This window comes from Hemiscyllium ocellatum, chromosome 43 (assembly GCF_020745735.1).
Source record: "Hemiscyllium ocellatum isolate sHemOce1 chromosome 43, sHemOce1.pat.X.cur, whole genome shotgun sequence".
In the NCBI taxonomy this organism is placed as follows: domain Eukaryota; kingdom Metazoa; phylum Chordata; class Chondrichthyes; order Orectolobiformes; family Hemiscylliidae; genus Hemiscyllium; species Hemiscyllium ocellatum.
Genome location: NC_083443.1, coordinates 27,785,163 through 27,807,613, shown reverse-complemented (window position 1 = coordinate 27,807,613; position 22,451 = coordinate 27,785,163). Strand labels below are relative to the sequence as shown.

General features: G+C 44.1%; 1 protein-coding gene across 1 annotated transcript in view; it reads right to left on the bottom strand.

Annotated features, from left to right (window-relative positions):
* Nucleotides 1-21,729, bottom strand: part of LOC132834920 (PH and SEC7 domain-containing protein 1-like) — a 140,635-nt gene extending 118,906 nt beyond the window's left edge. Inside the window, exons 1-3 of the mRNA XM_060854059.1 lie at nucleotides 21,585-21,729; nucleotides 2,524-2,635; nucleotides 654-1,155 (exon numbers count right to left, since the gene is read on the bottom strand). Of these exons, the coding sequence (XP_060710042.1) occupies nucleotides 654-1,155; nucleotides 2,524-2,635; nucleotides 21,585-21,692 (722 nt within the window). The 5' untranslated portion in view covers nucleotides 21,693-21,729. The remainder of the gene's footprint in view (nucleotides 1-653; nucleotides 1,156-2,523; nucleotides 2,636-21,584) is intronic.
* Between the last annotated feature and the right edge of the window lie 722 nt (nucleotides 21,730-22,451).

The window sequence follows — 22,451 nt, the reverse complement described above, 5'->3', positions numbered from 1 at the left end:
TGAGACCGAGGTGAGATTAGTCATGATCGTATCAGACGGTGGGACAGGCTCGAGGGGTTGAATTGCCTCCTCCTGCTCCCAGTTCTTGTGTTACTAAGTACTGGACCGGGACTTGAACTTTCAGACTTAGAGCAGGTTGACTGCAACTGAACAGGCCATTTGACCAAAGCTGAATACCCAAGGTGCTGTGAGATTGATGTGATTTGAACACAATCTGCTGAATTGGAGTCAGGCACATTAACACTTTGTCACAGACTCAGTCAGTCTCTCCCTATATGTGTTCAAGCTACTTAATCAATCAGTAACCTCTACCTGGTTGTCCTTAAGGTAACATTAACACTCTGTTGCTGCTGGGGAGGAGGCTGCCATGATATAAAGCTGTCGTGAAGAAGGGTCACTGGACCTGAAGTGTCAACTCTGTTTTCTCTCCACAGATACTGCTCGACCTGCTGTGTTTTTTCCAAACTTTCTGTTTGCGTTTCATGGTACAAACTGATTCCAGTTGCTAACTCCAGAAGCATCTGTTGTTGGGAGATAGGGACACGGAGGAGGCTGGAGAAACTCAGCAGGTCGAGCAGCATCAGTGGAGAGCGAGAAAATTAAAGTTAACGTTTTCCGTCTGATCTGGCCGTCGCTTATTCAGAACTGATTACCTCTCGTCAGCAGCAGAGGACAGCTCAGAGAACACATCATCCTCAGCAGCTTTGGATTGAGCTTCCCTGAACACCTCATGATTCCCAGTGGTCTGGTCTCGACCGAAGCCTCTTGAAGGGACGGGATGGTCCATTTGAATAGAATCAAGTGTTGAATTCATGGGGTGAGGAAGCTCTTGCCCGTCTGAACTGGTTATATTGTAATCTGTCATGACCTCATCGAGGTTGGTTTCCTGGTAGTGTCTGATAGGCACAGCATCCAAATCAGTCTCCAAGTACTTCATCGCTCGCAGTTGGTCTCTTGCTTTGTAATCAGTGGAAGTCCCATTTGACAAAAGTGCACTTTTCAGATCATTAACGACCTTGGCGGAGCCTTGACTGAGCGCGCCCAGTTTTGCATCGAGAGATCCATTGGCCGAGGCTCCCTGGTACTTGCTCTCTGCTATCTCCCTGGTCGTGTTGTTGTCTGGATTCACTGGGGCCTGCCAGGTTTTAGAGTCAGCTGCAAAGCAGACAACAGATCGTTAGGAACTGAATGACCACCAAGTTCAGTGCAGGGGGCAGGAACTGACTGCACTCACCCCAAAATAACTCATTTCAGTTTGTAGAGGATACACCTTCAAACTGGATATCGTTCGAACACATCAGCGCTTGTAGAAGTCTACAGCGTCTAGCAACCGGTAAGCACATTCACATAGGTCCTTCAAAGACTGCAAGTGAGCAATTTGCCACCCCTACATGTGGCTATAGCCATGGAGGGAGTGCTTGGGGAGCAACCTAGGAACCCTTCCATTGCACAGAAGATACGGTATGAAAGTAGGCCATACAGCCCACATAGGGTGTGCTGAGGAGTGTGGCACTGGAAAAGCACAGCCGGTCAGGCAGCATCCAAGGAGCAGGAGAGTTGACGTCTCGGACATAAGTCCTTCATCAGGTGGTGCCTGACCAGCTGGTGCTTTTTCCAGTGCCACACTTTTCAACCTGACTCTCCAGCATCTGCAGTTCCCACTTTCTCCCACTCAGGCTCTGCTAGCAATTATACTTCACACATGTAGGAAAAATGTTGTTAAACTTGAAAGGGTGCAGAAAAGATTAAAGGGATATTGCGAGTGTCAGAGGGTTATAGGTTGAGACTGAACAGGCTTTTCTCCCTAGAGTGGGGGCTGAGGGGTGACTTATAGAACTTTTTTAAATCATGAGGGACATGGATAAGGTGAATAGCCAAGGTGTATTCTCCGGGATAGGGGTGTCCAATGCTAGAGGGCATAGGTTTAAGGTGAGAGGACAAAGATTTAAAAAGGACTTTTTTCACACAGAGGGTGGTACGTGTATGGAATGAGCTGCCAGAGGAAGTGGTGGAGACTGGTCCAGTTACAACATTTAACAAGCACCTGGGTGGATACATGAATAAGAAGGGTTTAAGGGAGAGGGCCAAGTGCTGGCAAATGGGATTGGATGAGTTTGGGATATCTGGTCAGCATAGACGGGTTGGACCGAAAGGTCTGTTTTCATGCTGTACATCTCTATGGCATACTTCAGAGGGGAAAAAACAGGTTTAAAAAATACTTGCGCTTGAAAAAGAGCATATTGGACATAATGGATTTTTGTTTGGAAGCAGACAAGATGGGACAGATTTCCAAATTGTCAGTTTTACTGATTTGTTTTTTCCTTCCATATCTACCTACACCCATCTACACAACTCCCCACTTAATACATCACTGTAGCAATACACCTGAGCCTACATTACTTCAGCCCTGCCCGACAGATGTAAACAGGCATGTCTGAGGACATCCTCGTGGGTCTGCTCCTGGGGCCTGGCCATACTCCTTGTAGCTTGCCAGTCTATGCCAGTATAGATTTTGTGGTTTACCTTTATCCTCTGGGATCTGTGGCTCCGACGTTCCATAAAAGAACTCTCGTCTGGCTTTCGCAATCCTCTGAGCACGCTCTGAATGTTCTCCGACCAACATACAAGCCTCAACCTTCAAAATAAAACAATAAAAAAACTGTACTTTTTGAACCAAACAGTTGCTTTAAATTTCACAGGCAGAGTCTGGGCCCCGGTTTAACTGCGGAATTCAGAGTTTCTTCCTGAAACTGCATTAATACAGGCAAACTCTCCAGTTGGTTTGTTGTATCTAGCCCATTGTGAGAAGCCGGAAACCAATTCAATATAATGGATTTATACCCTTCAGCCAAAAGGGCACGGTATGGCATCGTGCAGTTTCACCTTAACCAGTTTCATCTCAACAACAGCTCCTTGCATTTTGTAGCACCTTTAACACGGTCCAAATGAAATTCCCAAGGCACTTCATGGGAACATTACAACAGACAAGAAGAACTAAATTCCGGTCACCAAAGCAAAGCATGCAACTTGAAACAAAAATACAGCTTGCTGGTAAAGCTCAGCAGGTCTGGCAGCATCTGTGGAGAGAAATCAGAGTTAACGTTTCGGGTGGAGGGACCCTTCCTCAGAACTGAAGTAACTTCAAAGCACTGACATGGATCTTTCCTGCAGCCTGTCTGTCTAAAGTGAAGTGCCGAGAATTGGGAATATACTCCAGCATTTTCTAACATTCATCATAACTTCTGTGCTTTCACATTCCATGCCTCAGACTGTAAACCTTACAAGCCCTCTTTAACCCCCTTCCCCACCTACACTGGCAGTTTCAATGATCTGTGCACAACCATCTCTAAGTATCTGTTTACGAGAGCCCTTTTAGAATTATGTTCTTCATTATATCTTTCCTCCCCTCATTCCTTCGAATACAATGAATAACTTTACGGTTCTCTGCTTTAAATTTCGTCTGCCATTTGTCTGCCCAGACTTAGCCCACTTGATGTTTATCACTGCCCTCCTCACAGTTAGCAATATTGCCAAGTTCTCTGCCATCTGCAAATTTTGAAGATGCATCCTTGATATCGAGGTCTAACTCATTTGCTTAGTTTAAGAAATGAAGAATTGACGATACTTTCCTCTGCACAAAATACTTAACCCTGCTCTCTGTTCCTCAACCAACTTTGGATCCAGGCTAGCACTTTCTCAATTATTTTGCAGGCTTTCCCTACTCTGCTGATACAGTCTAAATGTAGGTTTTGCAGAAATGCCATTGGTAAAACTAAAAAAAAGAATAAGCTGAAATTGCCCTCAATAATCACCTCACCTAAAATGTCACAAACCCGCAGCAAATTGTGAAATACATGAAAGCAAGAAATGCTAGAGAAACTCAGCAGGTCAGGTAGCAACTGTGGAGAGAAAGCAGAGTGTGGGTTTTGGGTCCAGTGACCCTTCTTCAGAACAGGAGTCCAGGTCATTGGACTCAGAATGTTAACTCTGTTTTCTCTACCCAGATGCTGCCAGATCTGCTGAAATTCTCCATCAATTTTGATTTTTGTACATGATCTCAGTCACCCGCTTTGTTTCATTAAAGTTTTTTGTTTTATTACAGCACATTGTGAAATTGACCTCAGCAAGGTAAAATGCGGCAGTTTATCAAATTGTTAACACTCATTTCAGGTGGACAGTGTTTAGAGTCAGAGTCATAGAGATGTACAGCATGGAAACAGACCCTTCGGTCCAACTCATCCATGCTGACCAGATATCCTAATCTAATCCAGTCCCATTTACCAATGCTTGGCCCATATCCCTCCAAACCCTTCCTATTCATACACCCATCCAGATGCCTTTTAAATGTTGCAATTGTACCAGCCTCCACCACTTCCTCTGGCAGATCATTCCATACACGTACCACCCTCTGTGTGAAAAAGTTGCCCCTTAGGTCTCTTTTATATTTTTCCCCTGTCAGCCTAAACCTATGCCCTCGAGCTCTGGACTCCCCCACTTCAGGGAAAAGACTTTATTTGTTTATCCTATCCATGCCCCTCATGATTTTATAAACCTTTAAAGGTCACCCCTCAGCCTCCAACGCTCCAAGGAAAACAGCCCCAGCTTATTCAGCCTCTCCCCATTGCATAAATCCTCCAAACCTGGCAACATCCTTGTAAATCTTTTCTGAACCCTACAAGTTTCACAACATCCTTCCGATAGGAAGGAGCCAAGAATTGCATGCAATATTCCAACAGTGGCCTAAGCAATGTCCTGTACAGCCACAACATGACCTCCCAACTCCTGTACTCAATACGCTAACCAATAAAGGAAATAGCAAACACCTTATATTTGACAAAGTTTACAAATCAGTTAACTAACACAAAATAGGCAGATAAAGTATTGTGTACAAAATAGTTTTTGGATGATTTTGAGAGGTATCTCAGAGGATCAAAGAGAGCGTTTATAATCATCACCCTCTTCTTACAGGAATCCAATTAACTTACAGAACAATTCAAAGTTAATGAACGCTTTCAAAACACAACAACAATCCTGAGCAATGTTTACCAACTGTACAAATATCAGAAAGGAGTATTGTGTCAACTATTATGTCAAAGACTCACAATAAATTAGACTGCCGACATCTTAATACAAACCTTCGTTGAGTAACTAGGGTTTGACATTTGAGAAATGCAAACGATGAAATCTTTACTTTTCTCTCATTATTTGCAAATGATCTCATTGCCGTTCGTGGAATTTTACTGAATGTTGTGGTTCTGACATTAAGAAACTTCAAAACAGTCTTTCGCCAGGAGGTTTAGGGAGCTCCGACACTAACACGCTGATGATCCGAATGTTACATTGTACTTTTGCTACAGCTAACGCAGGTCCTCCCAGACAGGAGTGCAGGTGGTAGTGACAGGTCTACAAATACTGAGAACATGCAGAGGAATTTCTGGGCAGCTTTTCCCACTCCAGCCCTTTGGTATAACTGTACCTTTGGCAGGACACATCTGAACATTTCTGGCAGCAGTGGTAATATCACTTACACAAGCAATTCAGAACCCCAGGGTAATGTTCTGGGGATATGGGTTCAAATCCCACCATGGCAGATGATTCTCTAATGAAGCTGATACCCAGCCCCAGGTTGACACAAAGCATGGACTAGGTTTCGGTACTTAACAAGGATAACAAGTCATTAAACTCCAGTTACTGGCAAACAGTCATATGTCCAGTTCTGGCCACCCACATGTCCAGTTCTGGCCACCCACTTAATAATATCCTTCCTATAAGCTGGAGAGGGTTCAGTAGAGATTTACCAGGATGTTGTTGGGTACGGGACCTTTGAGTTATAAAGAAAGGCTGGATAGGCTGGGACTTTTATCACTGGAGCATAGGAGGTTAAGGAATGACATTATAGAAGTTTGTTAAAAAATGAGGGGTATAGATGGTTGTTGTCTTTTCCCAAGGATGGGGGATTTCTAGACTAAGGGGCGCATTTATGATGCAAAAGGAGAGAGATTTTAAAAAGACACGAGGGGCAACTTTTTTTTTTACACAGAGCGTGGTTCATGTGTGGAATGAACTGCCAGAGGAAGTGGTTATGTGGGTACAATTACAACATTTAAGGGATATTTTCATAAGTCGATGAATAGGAAAGGGTTGGAGGGATATGGGCCAGGAGCAGGCAGGTGGGACTAGTTTAGTTTGGGATTAGGTTCAGATTGGAGGAGGTTCAGATTGGTTGGATCACAGTGTCTGCTTCCATGCTGTATGGCTGTACGACTACAAATTAAAACTCAATTCCCCTTATAAACATTTTGTTATGATTCTTGTGCTGGTTAGAACATTGCTTCTCAATCATCCTTCCTCAGATGTTTTTGCTAGTTTGCAAAACACCAAGGGTGGCTGGTTCACTTTTAAAAGAATTCTAAAATGGTGACAAAAAGCTTATCAATTCAACATCACAGGTTAAAGCAAAATGAAAGATAAAGTGGTTTTCTTCAGATTTAAAGTGGTTTACTGAGAGAAGAGAGCGTGCCTGGCTGGTGAGACCTGGTGGCTTCTCTCAACTAAATCAATGTCTCGCTCTGCTGTGCTTATTCACCATATGCTGCCTCTGATCTCTCGTTCTCACCCACTATTGTCAGGTACCTGAGAAACAGATAACAGATAAAAGACTCTTATCATTGATCACTAATCCATAGACCAATCAACTTCATGTTACTAAACAAAGCTCTATCTGGATACAGAACTCCTCAGCCATAAATTGCCTGCACCCTAACCTACAATTATCACTCGGTCAAGATGATGTTTAAACAACACTTGCCATGAGATTCAGGATACTTGCTTTTCGAAGCATGCATCAATCCTGGCAAAACACTGGTTTTAAGAACAGTTCTTTCTCATATCAACACACAATTTCAAAAGGCATAAAGTAAAAAGACACATTCTTTCCCTCTATTTTGTCGCCTTGTTCCAATGTCATGGTTTCCTGATCCTTCTAGCATTATCAGATTTCAAAATCTTCAAATCATAGGACCTTTGAGCTTTTGCCTGCTTTCTGAAAGATGTATCTGGTTTGGTGAGTTCTCCCACTTTGAGAGTTACAACTTTAAGAACAGATCTCAGGAGAACTGACTAAAGTGGCAAAGGACAGGGAATATTCCCTGGCCTATTCCCAGCAGCTAATGTATTCAGTTGTTTCTCATTGTCTCAAGACTCTTCCTAGCCAATAAACATGATCCATTTGCTGATCATTATAGTGATCATTATGACCATTAATGATGGTCATTCCAATTAAGTTCTCCTGCATTAAGCATTTGCAGAGAGCAACAGCAGCCGCAGTAACAATTCATAGCAAGAATCTCAATATTGCTCTCCACCTCTCTATCTTTCAGGTGATTACAGCTTCTGTTTGCCTGTGTGTACGCATCGTTCCACGCAATGTACACAAACTGATACTCCTAACTGCATATTCAGTTCAGTCTCAATAATAGCCCAATAAATGAGTTGGCAAAGTACCAGTCAATATTCAGACTTGTTCCCGCAGACCTCAATTACAGCTAATAAGCTGGCTCACTGCCAACTTAATAGTCTGGCCACCTCTGTACATCTCATGTCCTGATGTACTGGGTTTGCCAGCAGTGAAATCAGTGCCTTGCTCTCTGTGCTTGTTCACCGTCTGCTGCTTCTGATCTCTTGTAAGCCTAGTCTGAAAGTAGACAGAGATGCCTGACATGGACACTGAAGACAGAGCTTTATTGAACAATTTTAAGGGAGACTGGACCCAATGGATCATCCACTCAGCTGCTTTCCAACTGCAAATATGTTTCAGGAAAAATAAATGCAAGGTACAATCATGTTTCAGGAAAGAGAGATCCAAGTAACTCAGTCTTAAAATTAAATGAAGTAATGGCAAAGTGCTGTGGAGATGCTGAAAATCTGAAACAAACACAGAATGCTGGAGAAACTCGGCAAGTCTGACAACATCTGTGGAAAGTTAAAAATCACACAACACCAGGTAATAGCCCAACAGATTTATTTGGAAGCACTAGCTTTCGGAGTGCAGCTCCTTCATGGTGTGGTGTGATTTTTGACTTGGTACAGCCAAGTCCAACACCGGCACCTCCACATCAAGACTAACATCTGGGGAGTGAGACACCGAGTTAACATTCCAAGTCGGATATGTATTTCTAAGTGAGTGGAGAAAGGTTTAAAAAGGACATGAGGGACAATTTTTTTTTTAAACACAGGGTGTGTGGAGTGAACTGCCAGAGGAAGGGGTGGATGCAGGTACAGTTACAACATTTAAAAGACATTTGGACATGGTGGCACAGTGGCTCAGTGATTAGCATGCTGCCTCACAGTGCCTGGGTCCCAGGTTCGATTCTAGCCTTGGGGGACTGTCTGTGTGGAGTTTGCACATTCTCCTAGTGTCTGCGTGGGTTTCCTTCGGGTGCTCCGGTTTCCTCCCCTGTTCAAAGATGTGCAGGTCAGAGGGAATTGGGTCTGGGTGGGTTACTCTTCGGAGGGTCGGTGTGGACTTGTTGGACAGAAGGGCCTGTTTCCACACTGTACAGAATCTAATCATAAATGCGTGAATTTGAAAGATTTGAAGGGATATGGACCAGGAGTAAGCAGGTGGGATTAGTGTAGTTTGGGAACACAGTCGACATGGACTAGTTGGACCAAAGGGTCTGTTTCCATGCTGTATGACGCTACGATTCTTCTTCAGAACTGAAAAGGTGTTGGAAAATGGTTCGTTCTATTCTGAAGCTGTCATACCTGACTCGAAACAATAACTATCTTTCTGCACAGATGCTGTCAGACCTGCTGAGTTTTTCCAGCATTCCTTGGGTTTGTTCAAAGTAATTGGGCCAGGTTGTTCTCAGGAGTACCATGAACAGTTCTAGTCTCTGTACTATAAGGAGACTCATGGCATCCCTGGGGAAAGTGCTCAAAAATATTTATCAGGTTACAGTCATCAGGAAAGATTGAAACATCAACGGAATTTTCCTCAGAAAAGGCTACGGCTGATAGAGATCTTTAAACGTGATGTGAGAAATTGCACAGGCCCAACAGGAAGAGAATTTTTCCCACTTGTCAGAGGATCCGAAAGCAGAGGCCCTACACATAATGTAGTTACGAATAAATTAAATCCAACTGAAATTCCTTTACTTTATGGCCGACAACTCACTACCACAGGAAGTGATGGAGGCAGTTAGTATGGGTGGTCTCAGAAGGAAATTAAGTCAGTTTGAGGGAGGAACGGGGACAGTGAGATTGTCTGAGAGGCCGGGACAAAACATCTGTAATGGTCAAAGAGTCGTGTGGTGTTTAAACACCAGTTCAGACTAGTTGGACCAAACGGCCTACATTTGTACTGGAAAGTGGCCTGGGAAGAGTGAAGGATATGAACCATTGGAAGGGGGCAAGTTGGGAAGACAGTCACTGTGATACCTGGGAACAGGAAGAAGATCTCTGCACTTCAAGAGCTAATGCAATAAGGCTGGCTACAGAGCAGAAAATAAGCAGGGTCAAAAATGATTACAATCCCACAAAGAACCGCAAGATGCTGGAAATCAGAAACAAAAAACAGAAATTGCTGGGAAAACTCAGCAAGTCTGGCAGCATGCATAGATAGAGTAAGCAGAGTTAATGTTTCGGGTCCAGGGACCCTTCTTCAGAATGGGTTCCTCAGTCAGAATGAACTGGGAGCAGTTATACAACGCTGCAAGAATAAGCCATAGAGCCGTACAACAGGGAAACAGACCCTTCGGTCCACCCAGTCCATGCTGACCAGAATCCCAAATTAGACAAGTCCCATCTACCTGTACTTGGCCCCGTATCCCTCCAAACATTTCTTATTCATATACTTATCCAAATGTCTTTTCAACATTATAGCTGTGCACGCACCCACCATTTTGTCAGTATACACATGAACCATTCTCTTTGTGAAAAGGCTGCCTCCCGTCTCCCTTTCAGCTTTTTCTTCTCTCACCTTAAAAATACGCCCCCTAGTCTTGAAATTCCCCACCCTGGGAGAAAGACACCTGCGTGGGTTTCCTCCGGGTGCTCCAGTTTTCTCCCACAATCCAAAGATGTGCAGGTCAGGTGAATTGGCTGTGCTAATTTGCCCACTAGTGTTAATGTTAGGAAGGAAATGGTTCTGAGTGGGTTACTCTTCGGAGGATTGGTGTGGATTGGTTGGGCCGAAGGGCCTGTTTCCACACTATGAGGAATCTAATCATTATTCACCTTATCAATACCCCTCTTTATATTAAAACCCTCTATAATGTCACCCTTCAACCTCCTACGCTCCATGAAATATGTCCCAGCCTATCCAGCCTCACCTTATAACTCAAACATTCCATTCTATCTAATGTGCGTCTTTTTGACAGTGCATTAGACTGTTCAGTTACATAAAGACACTTTATAAGGAAGCACTCTCCACTAAGTGTGGATGTAGGAGTTAGGTCAGATCACATTTACCCTCAACTGTCCCTGTTCCAAATCATGAGGAGTTTGGATAAAATCAGCATGGAGGAAGACCCTGCCAGCTGGGTCGCTAATTAGAAACACAGATTTAAGATAATTGACAAAAAAAAAGCCAGGAGAAATTTATTGTAAAAGCAGTGAGGTGTTAATATCTGGAATTATCCATGGTGAACAGATGGTGGATCAACCAGTAACTGAAAGGGAATTGGTTACATATCAAAGAAACAAAACCTTTCTGAGCTACGGAGATAAAGCAGAGTTGTGGGACTAATCGAAGAGAGTTAGCAAAGGGCCTACACAGACACAATGGGCCAAATGGCCTCATTCTGTGCTGGATGATTCAAAGTTTGACTAACTATCTAGAAATCTCCATCGCAGAGTGCTGCAGAGACTAAGTCATAGAATCCCTACAATGTGGAAACAGGCCATTTGGCCCAACATGTCCTCACTGACCTCCAAAGAGTAACCCACCCAGACCCATTCCCCTACCCTATTACTCTGCACTTCCCCTGACTAATGCACCTAAATGAAACATCCCTAAACATTATGGACAATTTAGCATTGCAAATCCACCCTAACCTGCACATCGTGAGATGTAACAGGAGCACCCAGAGGAAACCCGCGCAGACACTAGAAGAACGCACAAACTCCACAGAGACAGTTGCCCGAGGCTGGAATCGAACCAGAGTTCCCAGCATTGTGAGGCAGCAGTGCTAAACACTTGAGACGCCGTGCCACCCTGACTGCTATGTTCAAAACTGATAGATTTTAATATATCAATGACATAAAGGGGCATGGGGATAATGTGGGAAAATGCTTTAGAGGAGGATGATAAGCCTTGACCTAGAATGGTGGAGCAGGCTAAAGGGGCCTAGTTTTCTATATTCCTTCCCACCTGTAAGCCCTTAAGACTGAGACTGTCATTTTATTCTACCTTGTTGTACTGCCACAGTCACTGTGGGCAGCACGGTGGCACAGTGGTTAGCACTGCTGCCTCACAGCGCCAGAGACCCGGGTTCAATTCCTGCCTCAGGCAACTGACTGTGTGGAGTTTGCACATTCTCCCCATGTCTGCATGGGTTTGCTCCAGTTTCCTCCTACAGTCCAAAAATGTGAATTGGCTAAATTGCCCGTAGTGTTAGGTGCAGGGGTAAATGCAGGGGAATGGGTCTGGGTGGATTGCGCTTTGGCGGGTCGGTGTGGACTTGTTGGGCCAAAGGGCCTGTTTCCACAATGTAAGTAATCTAATCTAATCAAACCAAGACATCAACATACAGCTGGGAATACTCAGACCGGGGACAGAGGTGACACTTGCCCCAGGGCATCGGCCAGCAGAAAAATTGCTCCCCCACCCTTGAAGAGAAGCAGCTCACTTTTCGCCGTACAGCATCTTGTTTCACCTCGAAACACTGAGAAATCACTACACATTCCTATTGTTAACTCTCAGATTCGCCAGATAGAATCACACAATGGTACAGCACAGAAAGTGACCATTCAGCCCAATGAGACAGTCCCAACAGACGTCAATGACCACACGGCAGTGACTGAAAGAAGAAAGAAACTTGTAAGGTGTCGTGGAAAGGCTGCCAACATCAAAGACCCCACCCACTCCCCGGGAGGGGTCTCCCACTCATCCATTCTCTTCCATCAGGCAGAAGATACAGAAACTCGAACACACACACACACAGACAGACACACACAGACACACACACAGACACACACACACACACACATACACGCACACACCCCCCAACGGGTTCAAGAACAGCTTTTTCCCCTGTTGTTATTAGGCTGCTGAATGGACCTCTCTCTCTCTTCAAATAACATTAATCTTGCTTTGTGCACCTCCTGTGCAGCTGTAATCTTGCATGCCTTGCTCTGCCTCAGCACCCTATGGTCTGTACGTCCTTGTTTGCTATGATCTGCCTGTATTGCTTGCAAAACAAAAAAAACAACTTTTCACTATTAACAATTTTTGAGAAGATATGTAGATCAGGTTGATGATAAGTCTGTAAGTTAACTCACTGAGCTGGAAGGTTTGTTTTCAGACATTTTGTCACTATGACTAGGTAACATCATCAGTGAGAGACTCCGGTGAAGTGCTGGTGGTATGTCCCATTCTCTATTTATAGATCTTGGTTTCTTCAGGTGGGTGATGTCATTTCCGTTTTTTTGAAGGGAAGGTAGATAGGATCTAAGTCGATGTGTTTATTGATGGAGTTCCGGTTAGAATGTCATGCCTCTCAGAATTCCCGTGCGTGTCTTTGTTTCGCCTTCCTCGGATGTGTGTGTTGTCCCTGTCAAAGTGGTGTCCTTCTTTGTCTGTAGGTATGGAAACTAGGGACAGTGGGTTGTGTATACCTTCCTTTGAAAAAAAACCACTGGAAATGACATCACCCACTTTAAGAAACCAAGATCTATAAATAGGGAGGAGGGACATACCACCAGCACTTCTCTCGCTGATGATGTTATCTAGTCATGGTGACAAAACATCTGAAAACAAACCTTCCGACTCAGCGAGCTAACTTACATACTTACTTTTCACTGTAGTTAGGTACGTGGGATAATAGATCAAATCACAAAAATCAGAATGAGACTGAGTGAATTACTTGACAGAGAGCAAGATGGAGTCAATGGACTCAAGGAGCAGTGAACTGTCAGCATCCAGACCAATGCCACTCCTCCATACACCAAAGTATCTATCCAATTTCACTTTTGAGCTATAACAAGGCAGTGAAAATACAAGCATTGTATAAAAGACTGATACATTACAATGCTGTGGCTGTGTTTGAATTACTCATACTATGAATGAACCTGGTGGTTGATAAACAAATCTTTTCATGCAGTTTGAAACCCAATTTTCATTCGATTTTTAAAGAACAAATGGCAAGAGCAATTTTCCCTCAATTAAGATATAGAGCTCACCTTGGGCAACCTGAAATATTCACCAACAATACATGACAAAGATGAAACAACAGCCTTCAATTAACGCAACCATAGATACACAAATCCAGACTTGAAAATAATACAGGAAGAACTCACATATTTCTACAAAACACTTGATAAGGTACTGCATCAAAACGTTATTGTAGAACATCAACACCCATGGTGTCAAGTAACATATTGGTATCGTTAGAAGATTAATGGCTAACAGGAAGCAGACAGTAGGCAACAATGGATCTTTTTCAGGTTGGCAAGACGTAATGATAGGGGGAACAGTGCTGAGGTCTCAACTGCTTACAATTTATAAATGACTTGGACAAAGGAATGGAAAGTGCCCTTGCACAATTTGCTGACAACATAAAGGTAGGAAGGAAAGTGAGCTTTGAAGGAGACATAAGGAGGCTCCAAAAAAAAATTAAATAAAAACCAAAAGAACTGTGGATGCTGTAAATCAGAAATAAAAGCAGAAGTTGCTGGTAAAGCTCAGCAGGTCTGGTAGCATCCTTCCAGGGTCACTGGACATAAAACGTCAACCTCCTTTCTCTTCACAGATGCTGCCAGACCTGCTGAGCTTTTCCAGCAACTTCTGTTTTTGTTGCCTAAAAAAAAGATAAATAGGTTAAGGTGAGTGGGTAAATGAAATATAATTTGGGAAAATGGGAAATTGGAAGAAAACAAAGAATATTGCCAAAATAGAGAGAGATTGCAAAGCTCCAAAATGCAGAGGGATCTGGGCATCCTAGTTCATGAATCACAAAAGGTTAGTATTCACATGCAGCAAATAATTAAGAAAACCAATAAAATGCTATCCTTTATTGTGAGGGAATGCAAGTAATTAAGAAGTAACTTGATTTGAATACAAAGATCTTGAGGGGTCTTGACAGGACAGATGTAGAAAGGAAGTTTCCCCTTATGGGAAAAGCTAGAACTAGGGATTACTAATTAAAAATAAAGGGTTCATTTGAAATGGATAGGAGTGAAATTTTCTCTCAGAGGGTTGAGTGTGTTCAGAACTCTTCCTCAAAAGTGGTGGAGCTGAATCTTTGAATATTTTAAAGGCAGAGTTGACTCTTGGAAAGCAAGACAATGAAAGGTTATGATGAGTGGATCAGAATGTGTATTTGAGTTTACAATAAGATCAGCCATTCTCTTATTTAATGGTGGAGGAGCACAAGGAGCTGAATGACCTACTGTCATTGTGATCAGATTTTAATACCAGATTGTTAGACAACCGCGTGTTCATTGGAAACAAGAGAATATCAGAAAGAGGTTTGGAAATAAGGAAATACCATCCAGCTAACACAACGGGCTGGTACAGGGCTTGTGTCTCAGCAGGTAGTGTCCTGCCTCAGAGTCTGAAACTCTGGGTTCAAGTCTCACTCCAGGACTTGAAGTTCAAGGAAGATACCTTCAGAACACAGCCTAACAGGTCTGAAAATTCTTCCACAGTCGACCAATGGCAGGCAGGGAAAAACATTGGAGACTCAACCATCGTTGTCCAAAGGTCCAAGCTATAATATAGAGTTCGAGTCATACCACACAGAAACAGACCCTTCAGTCCAACCAGTCCATGCCCAACATAATCACAAAGCAAATTAGTCCCACCTGCATACCTCCTGGCCTATAACCCTCCAAACCTTTCCTATTCATGTACTTAGCTGAAAATGTGTTGCTGGTTAAAGCACAGCAGGTTAGGCAGCATCCAAGGAACAGGAAATTCGACGTTTCGGGCCAGAGCCCTTCATCAGGAAACTCACTGAAATCCTTGTAGAGGGAGGAAGAGAGCTTCTTCAAGGAAGGCATCCTTGCAAGAGGATTAGCAGTAGGTTAAAATCTTTGAGTAAAAAGTGAGGTCTGCAGATGCTGGAGGTCAGAGCTGAAAATGTGTTGCTGGTTAAAGCACAGCAGGTTAGGCAGCATCCAAGGAACAGGAAATTCGACATTTCAGGCCAGAGCCCTTCATCAGGAATCATGTACTTACCTAAGTGTCTTTTAAATGTTGTAACTATATCAGCCTCCACCACTTCCTCAGGAAGTTAATGTAAAAAATACATGTTACCACTGCACCTCCAATTACTAGCCTACAGCAAGGTGCTGCTACAGGGAGCTGAATGACAGATAGATTGGTACTGAGGACTTAGACAGAGGGAGGATTGTTTGTCCAGAGTATGGAACACCCTGCAATTTCTTCACAATGCATACACACTGGACACCTTTATCGGTAGTTGTTCCTCCTCACTAAGACCTCCTCACATTTCCCAATCAGCATCGATTGATGAACATGAGATGTTATTACAAGAGAAACTGATGGAGCTGAATTAAACGGTTTGTTTTCTACTGGTCTGTTCCATTTCTTTCCTTCCAGCTGTGAACATCAACAACTCTCATGTAATGAAATTCTACACCACAAAAGGTGGCCATTAGGCCCATCTCGAGCTGTCTTTCAAAGAGCTGTCTAATTATTCACAAGAGAACTGGGTCAGCAGTTAGTTATTGTGAGGCGAGTAACTCACCGCCTGACCCCCCCCAAACCTGTCCACCATCTACATGGCACAAGTCAAGAGTAGGATGGAATATTCCTCACTTGCCTGGATGGGTGCAGCCCCAACAACACTTGAGAAGCTTGATACTGTGCATGACATCTCAATGCTAACTCTGCTGCTATTGTGCTTCAGCGGAGGAGGGTGCAGCATTGGCCTAATAATGCACTGCAGAAATTTGCCAAGCATCCTCAGATAGCACGCTCCAAACTCATGCTCACTGCCATCAAGAAGAACAAGACCAGCTGAAACATGGGAACACCATCACTAGAAGTTCCTCTCCAAGTCATCACTGTCCTGACTTGGAGATATATCACTGTTCCTTCAATGTCATAGGGTAAAATTCCTGGAATTCCCTCCTTAAGGGCATTGTGGGTCTACCTACAGTGCATGAACTACATTGATTCAAGAAAGCAGCTCACCACCACCTTCTCAAGGGCAACTAGGGACGGACACAAATGCTGCCCCAGTGATGCCCACGTGTCATGAAAGAATAGCATTTCAAAAATTGGATCATATGTTTAGGACTAGGCAGACAATGTGGTTGGTGGTAGTAGTCGAGGTTCTCTTGCAGGGGGTAGCAGGGATATGAGGGACCAAAAGGCTACTCCAGAGCACTATTTGTTAAACAAATTAAACATCACCACTCTCCTTTCTTCCCTGAACCAGAGATTTTCTCTCCCATTTGAAAACTGCTGTCAACTCTGCTTCTACCACTCCAGTTGCACATTCCAAATTACAACACGTTGAATAAAGCCAACACTGCTTCCCAGCTCTCCTTTTGGGTCTGTAGTCCGTTGCCTTGGTGCATTGAATGGACTGTAAAGCTCCAGCCAAGCTCACCCAACTGTGTAGCCAAACCCTGAGGAGCCTGTGTTACAATGTTAGCTGAATGTCAGCTCATTCCCATGTTACTCATCAGCACACCTTCACTAACTAATGTTATAGACCAGACCAAACCTCATCAATACTTGTCGAGGAGATAGCCCAGACCCAAACATTTTCTTATTTTAAAAGACGTGTCAGGTGTTGTGTTCCAGGTGCAATTTGATTGGTCAAACTACAAGGCTTGAAGCAAATAACACTTTATGGTTAAAATACAAACAAAAGAAAGGATTGGGATAACTTAACTTGATTGGAAACCTGAACTCAAAATCCTGGTTCTGTGGAGCTTGACCCCACCCATTCAGGATACTTCTATTGTTCCAGATTAAAAAAAAGTTCTCTAAGGTCTCACAAGCTTACTTTCTTTATTGACTTGAAGCAGACCACTGCTGCCTCTGTCTCAAAACGCTCTTCGTTAAAACAAACAGGAAAAAAAATACACCTTTTAGAACCATAGTGACTCTCTGCATTCAATTCCCAGTGATTCAGAAAGAACTAGGTCACCATTACTCCTTCTATTTTGTCCACTTACAATCACACAAAAAAAAAGAGTTCAGCAGTACATAATCAGCACAGATCCCAGGGATGTTATAAAACTTTCCTCAACCGGCGTCTCTCAGGAGCAGGATGAAAGTAATGACTTTGAGCTTGTAATCTAATATCCAGGTCTGGACAATGCTCGGATTTGTTCTCACAGTAGACAGAATCCCTCAGTGAGAATGCAGCCTTGTAATAATGCCCTGTTATCAAATTTTGAAAATAAGCATTGAACTAACAGCTTGCAATGATCTAGAATCAGGCAGTAATCTACGATCCAACAAATACCCAAACTCCTTCAGCCAGAGAGTGATGAATCTATGCAATTCACTACGACAGAAGGTTGTGGAGGTCATTGAGTATAGTTCAGATTGAGATAGATAGGCTCTTGACTGTAAAAGGGGATCAAGGGTTACAGGGAGAAAGCGGGAGAATAGAGTTGAGAAATTCAGCCATGATTGATTGGCAAAGCAAACTCAATGAATTGAATGGCCCCAATTTCTGCTCCTGTGTTATGGACTTATGGTCTAGAAGGGTGAGAGGAATCGGATTGTCACTTACAGAATATCAAGGGGTCTGGATAGAGAGGATGTGGAGAAGATCCTTTTGGAAGGATGTTGTGAAACTTGAAAGGGTTCAGAAAAGATTTACAAGGATTGTTGACAAGATTGGAGGATTTGAGCTCTAGGGAGAGGGTGAATTGGCTGGGGCTGGTTTCCCTGGAGCATTGGAGGCTGAGGGGTGAACTTATAGGGGTTTATAAAGTCATGAGGGGCATGAGTAGGATAAATAGACAAAGTCTTTTCCCTGGGGTCGGGGAGTCCAGAACTAGAGAGCATCAGTTTAGGGTGAGAGGGGAAAGATATAAAAGAGACCTAAGGGGCAATTCTTTCACGCAGAGGGTGGTACGTGTATGGAATGAGCTGCCAGAGGAAGTGATGGAGGCTAGTACAATTGCAACATTTAAAAGACATCTGGATAGGTATATGAATTGGAAGGGTTTGGAGGGATATGGGCCAGGTGTTGGCGGGGTGGGGAGGGGAAAATAGATTGGGTTGGGATATCTGACCAGCATGGACAGATTGGACCGAAGGGTCTGTTTCCATGCTGTACATCTCCATGACTCGCTTACTCTATAATGCTTCCATTAGTAGGATCCTCAGAGTGAAGGGATGACTCTTTAGAACTGAGATGAGGAAGAATTCTTTCAGCACGAGGGTGGTTAATCTGTGCAACTCACTGCTTCAGAAGGCCAAATCAATAAGTGTCTTTAAGACGGTGATAGATATGTTCTTGATTACCGAGGGGTTTAAGGATTACAGGGTAAAGACAAGAGAATGAGGTTGAGAAACATTTCAGGGAGAAAGTGAGGACGGCAGATGCTGGAGATCAGAGCTGAAAATGTGTTGCTGGAAAAGCGCAGCAGGTCAGGCAGCATCCAAGGAGCAGGAGAATCGACGTTTCGGGAATGAGCCCTTCCTGATGAAGGGCTCATGCCCGATATGTCGATTCTCCTGCTCCTTGGATGCTGCCTGACCTGCTGCGCTTTTCCAACAACACATTTTCAGCTGAGAAATAGTTCAGCCATGTTTGAATGATAGAGCAGACTCGATGGGCCAAATGGCCTAACTCTGCTCCTATATCTTATGGCCACAACAAGCAATGGTTTCTTGGTTCAGAAGAAGCATCATATCAGATTCAAAACATTAATTCTGTTTCCCTCTCAGCAAATGCTGCTGGACCTGCCGAGTTTCTCCAGCACTTTGTTTTTATTTCCAGCATTTTGATTTTGTCACTTGCTCCTGTGATGGTCCAAGATCACCAAGTAGTAAAAAGTGAGGTCTGCAGATGCTGGAGATCAGAGCTGAAAATGTGTTGCTGGTTAAAGCGCAGCAGGTCAGGCAGCATCCAAGGAAGTGCTGATGAAGGGCTTAAGCCCGAAACGTCGAATTTCCTGCTCCTTGGATGCTGCCTGACCTGCTGCGCTTTAACCAGCAACACATTTTCAGCCAAGATCACCAATACCATTTGCTTTTACTAAAAACTGCTTTTCAGTGTAAGCGCAATTTCCATTTATATTGCACCTTTCACAAATTCAGGAGATCTCAAAATGTTTCTTAGCGTGTCTACAGACAACATAAAGCAAGCAGGAGCTATGAGGAAAGAGCATTTCTACATTTTATCATGAATAAGAAATGGATTGATATAGAATCCTTACTGTGTGGAAGCAGGCCATTCAGCCCTTCGAGTCCACACCAACTCTCTGAAGAGCATCCCACCCAACATTATTCCCTTTAATCCTACAATTCCCATGGCTAATCCACTTAGCCTGCACACTGAACAAGTTAGCATGGCTCACCCCCCTAACCTGCACATCTTTATACTGTGGGAGGGTACCCAAGCACCTGGAGTAAACCTACACAGATAGGGGAAGAATGTGCAAACTCCACACGGACAGTTGCTTGAGGGTGGAATCAATCCCAGGTCCCTGGCACTGTGAGGCAGCAGTGCTAACCACTAAGCCAATGGGCATATATGAGAGAATGGATTCATTTAGTCAATGTGAGTAAAAATTTGAGAAACCCCCCTATTAATATAGACTGGGGGAGATGGTGGTGTGCTGATAATGTCACTGGGCTAGTTTTAAAGGAAGATCTTAAAAAGAGCAGGTGTGAGATTGAGTGGCATGGTCAGGGACAGACGCCAACCTGATGGCTGACTGCGTCCCCCATTAACGATGGGGAATTGGGAAGACCACACAAGGGAATAGAGGAACAGAGGACATTGGTGAGCTGCAGCTCAGAGACATTATAGAACAGGATCTAGCCAAGGCTTGAAGGTATGTTTACATTTCAATGTGTAAATAAGAGCAATCATTTTAAAATGGAACCAATGGCGATTGAGAAGCTTGCCCAGGACCTAGTGAGTATGACAGTGATGCTTTGGTTGGGCTGAATTATGCTTTACAGTGGGTCACACTGCAATGGATTGGAATCCTCCAATGTGGAGTCAACAACAGGCACAAGGAGTGCAAGCTGGCCTGGCAAGCAACATTACAGAGATGGAGGTCACATCAACTTTGACTTCACTGGTTTCCTCATCTCCCCCTCCCCCCACCTCATCCCAGATCCAATCCTCCAACTTGGCACTGCCCTCTTGATCTGTCCATCTTCCTTCCCACCCATCTGCTCCACCCTCCCCACCAACCTATCACCATCACCGCCTCCCACCTGCATATACCTATCGCCTTCCCAGCTACCTTCCCCCCACCCTCATATTTCTCTCCACCTATCTGCTCCACCCTTCCCACCAATCTATCACCATCACCCCCCCACCCCACCTGCATATACTATCGCCTTCCTGCACCCCAACCCCACCCCCACATTCGTGATGAAGAACTTTTGCCCAAAACATTGATGGTCCTGTTCCTCGGATGCTGCTGGACCTGCTGTGCTTTTCCAGCGCCACTCTCCTTGACTTGGGACTTATTGAATGTTTGGATAGTGTTAACCTCCAATGTTTGCTTGTTTCCTCCATACATTATCTGACAGAACCAAACTGCATTTGTACTATATATTAAAATATTTTTTATGGATCAAGTATAGTTTTGAAATAAAAAATATTCACTCTTTGTACAGGTAGATAACAGGGTGAATGATTCACTTGGAGTGGGCCAGGAAACATAGACTGTGATCAGTCGAGTATAGCCGGGCCAAGTGATGAATGTTTGGAGTGTGCGGTTATTGATGGGGAGCTCAGTGTGGTGAAACATCAGTGTTAGGGGAAATAAATAACCACAGCATAGTTTAAATTCCCATCTGATGGCTCTCGCAAGGTCAGCATCACACTCCCAGCTGGATGGCGCACAATGCAGTTCATTTTCATTCAGAATTGACTGTGATTACCAAACAAGTTTCACGTTTTAATGTCTTACGGTCATATATAGTTTGCTGTAGCTGCTATTCAGAGCAAAGGGTGAATTCTGCTCCTTCACAGTACCATCCTCCACCAAGACAGCAACTTTGACAAAATGAGAGAGCTGGGGCCCACCATCCAACCTTCCCATAATTACCCATTTCTGGGGTCTCATAGCTGCTCTGATATTACCCCGTTTACACTGAAGATTACTCAATTTAAATCTCTAGATAGATCAGAAGCAATAAAGCTCATTCATTCATTCATTCATTTAGCAGGACGTACCTGTTTCAAGCCGGGACTGTTTGGGATTTCTCTTCCTATGGGATTCACGCATGGAATGGCAGCAATGCTGTGGTTACTCAATGTTTTATTGGGGGTAGCCACAGTCATTAGATTTGTTCCCAAGTCCAGATCCTTTGTGCAGACTTGCTTTGAAGGATACCCTTGATGCAGTGCATTCCCAGACTGTGGTCTTTTCCCTCCAGGGCATAGACTTTGAGCTGCAGCATCAGAATATCTTTGGCTCGCGCTCCCAACCGATGAGAGCAAACTCCGATTGGGAATGAGGCCATTCGAAGGCTCACAGCAGCTTCCCACAGACACTGTGCTCACCCTTGTGTCAAAATTCTCCATCGGAGTTGGCATTGATATTATCCCATGAGACACCTTGTTTCGAGTCTGGGGACTTTTCCATCCAATGGAGGATCCCTGCCCCATACCAGCCAGCTTCACTCCCTGAGGAAGCACAGACACATTGAAAGGGTTCACAACAGTTTTAACTCTGGCCTTTTCGATGTAGCTGAAAGTAACTACTGAGCTTCTCCCTCTGGTGTCACCGCCCATAGTATTCTCCAAGGTAACTGGGCAGAACGGGTGAGTCCTGATACATACCGGAGAGGTCGGGGCAGTGGACCTCCCAGAGCTAGCTGGGGCAAATTCCCGAAAGGGATTGGTTTCTGATTGTGTGCGAACAAGTGAGGCTGTGCCCTTCTTACAACCGGGAAAGCCCAGGAAATCCATCTTTGTATCGGGCGGCAGACTGCGTCGCTGTGTACAGGATGGCGCAACGGGTGAGAGAAAGCATGGCGATCGGGCATTGGCACCAGACTGAGCAGGGCTGGGCTCATCATGGTACAGTGATCCTGGAGG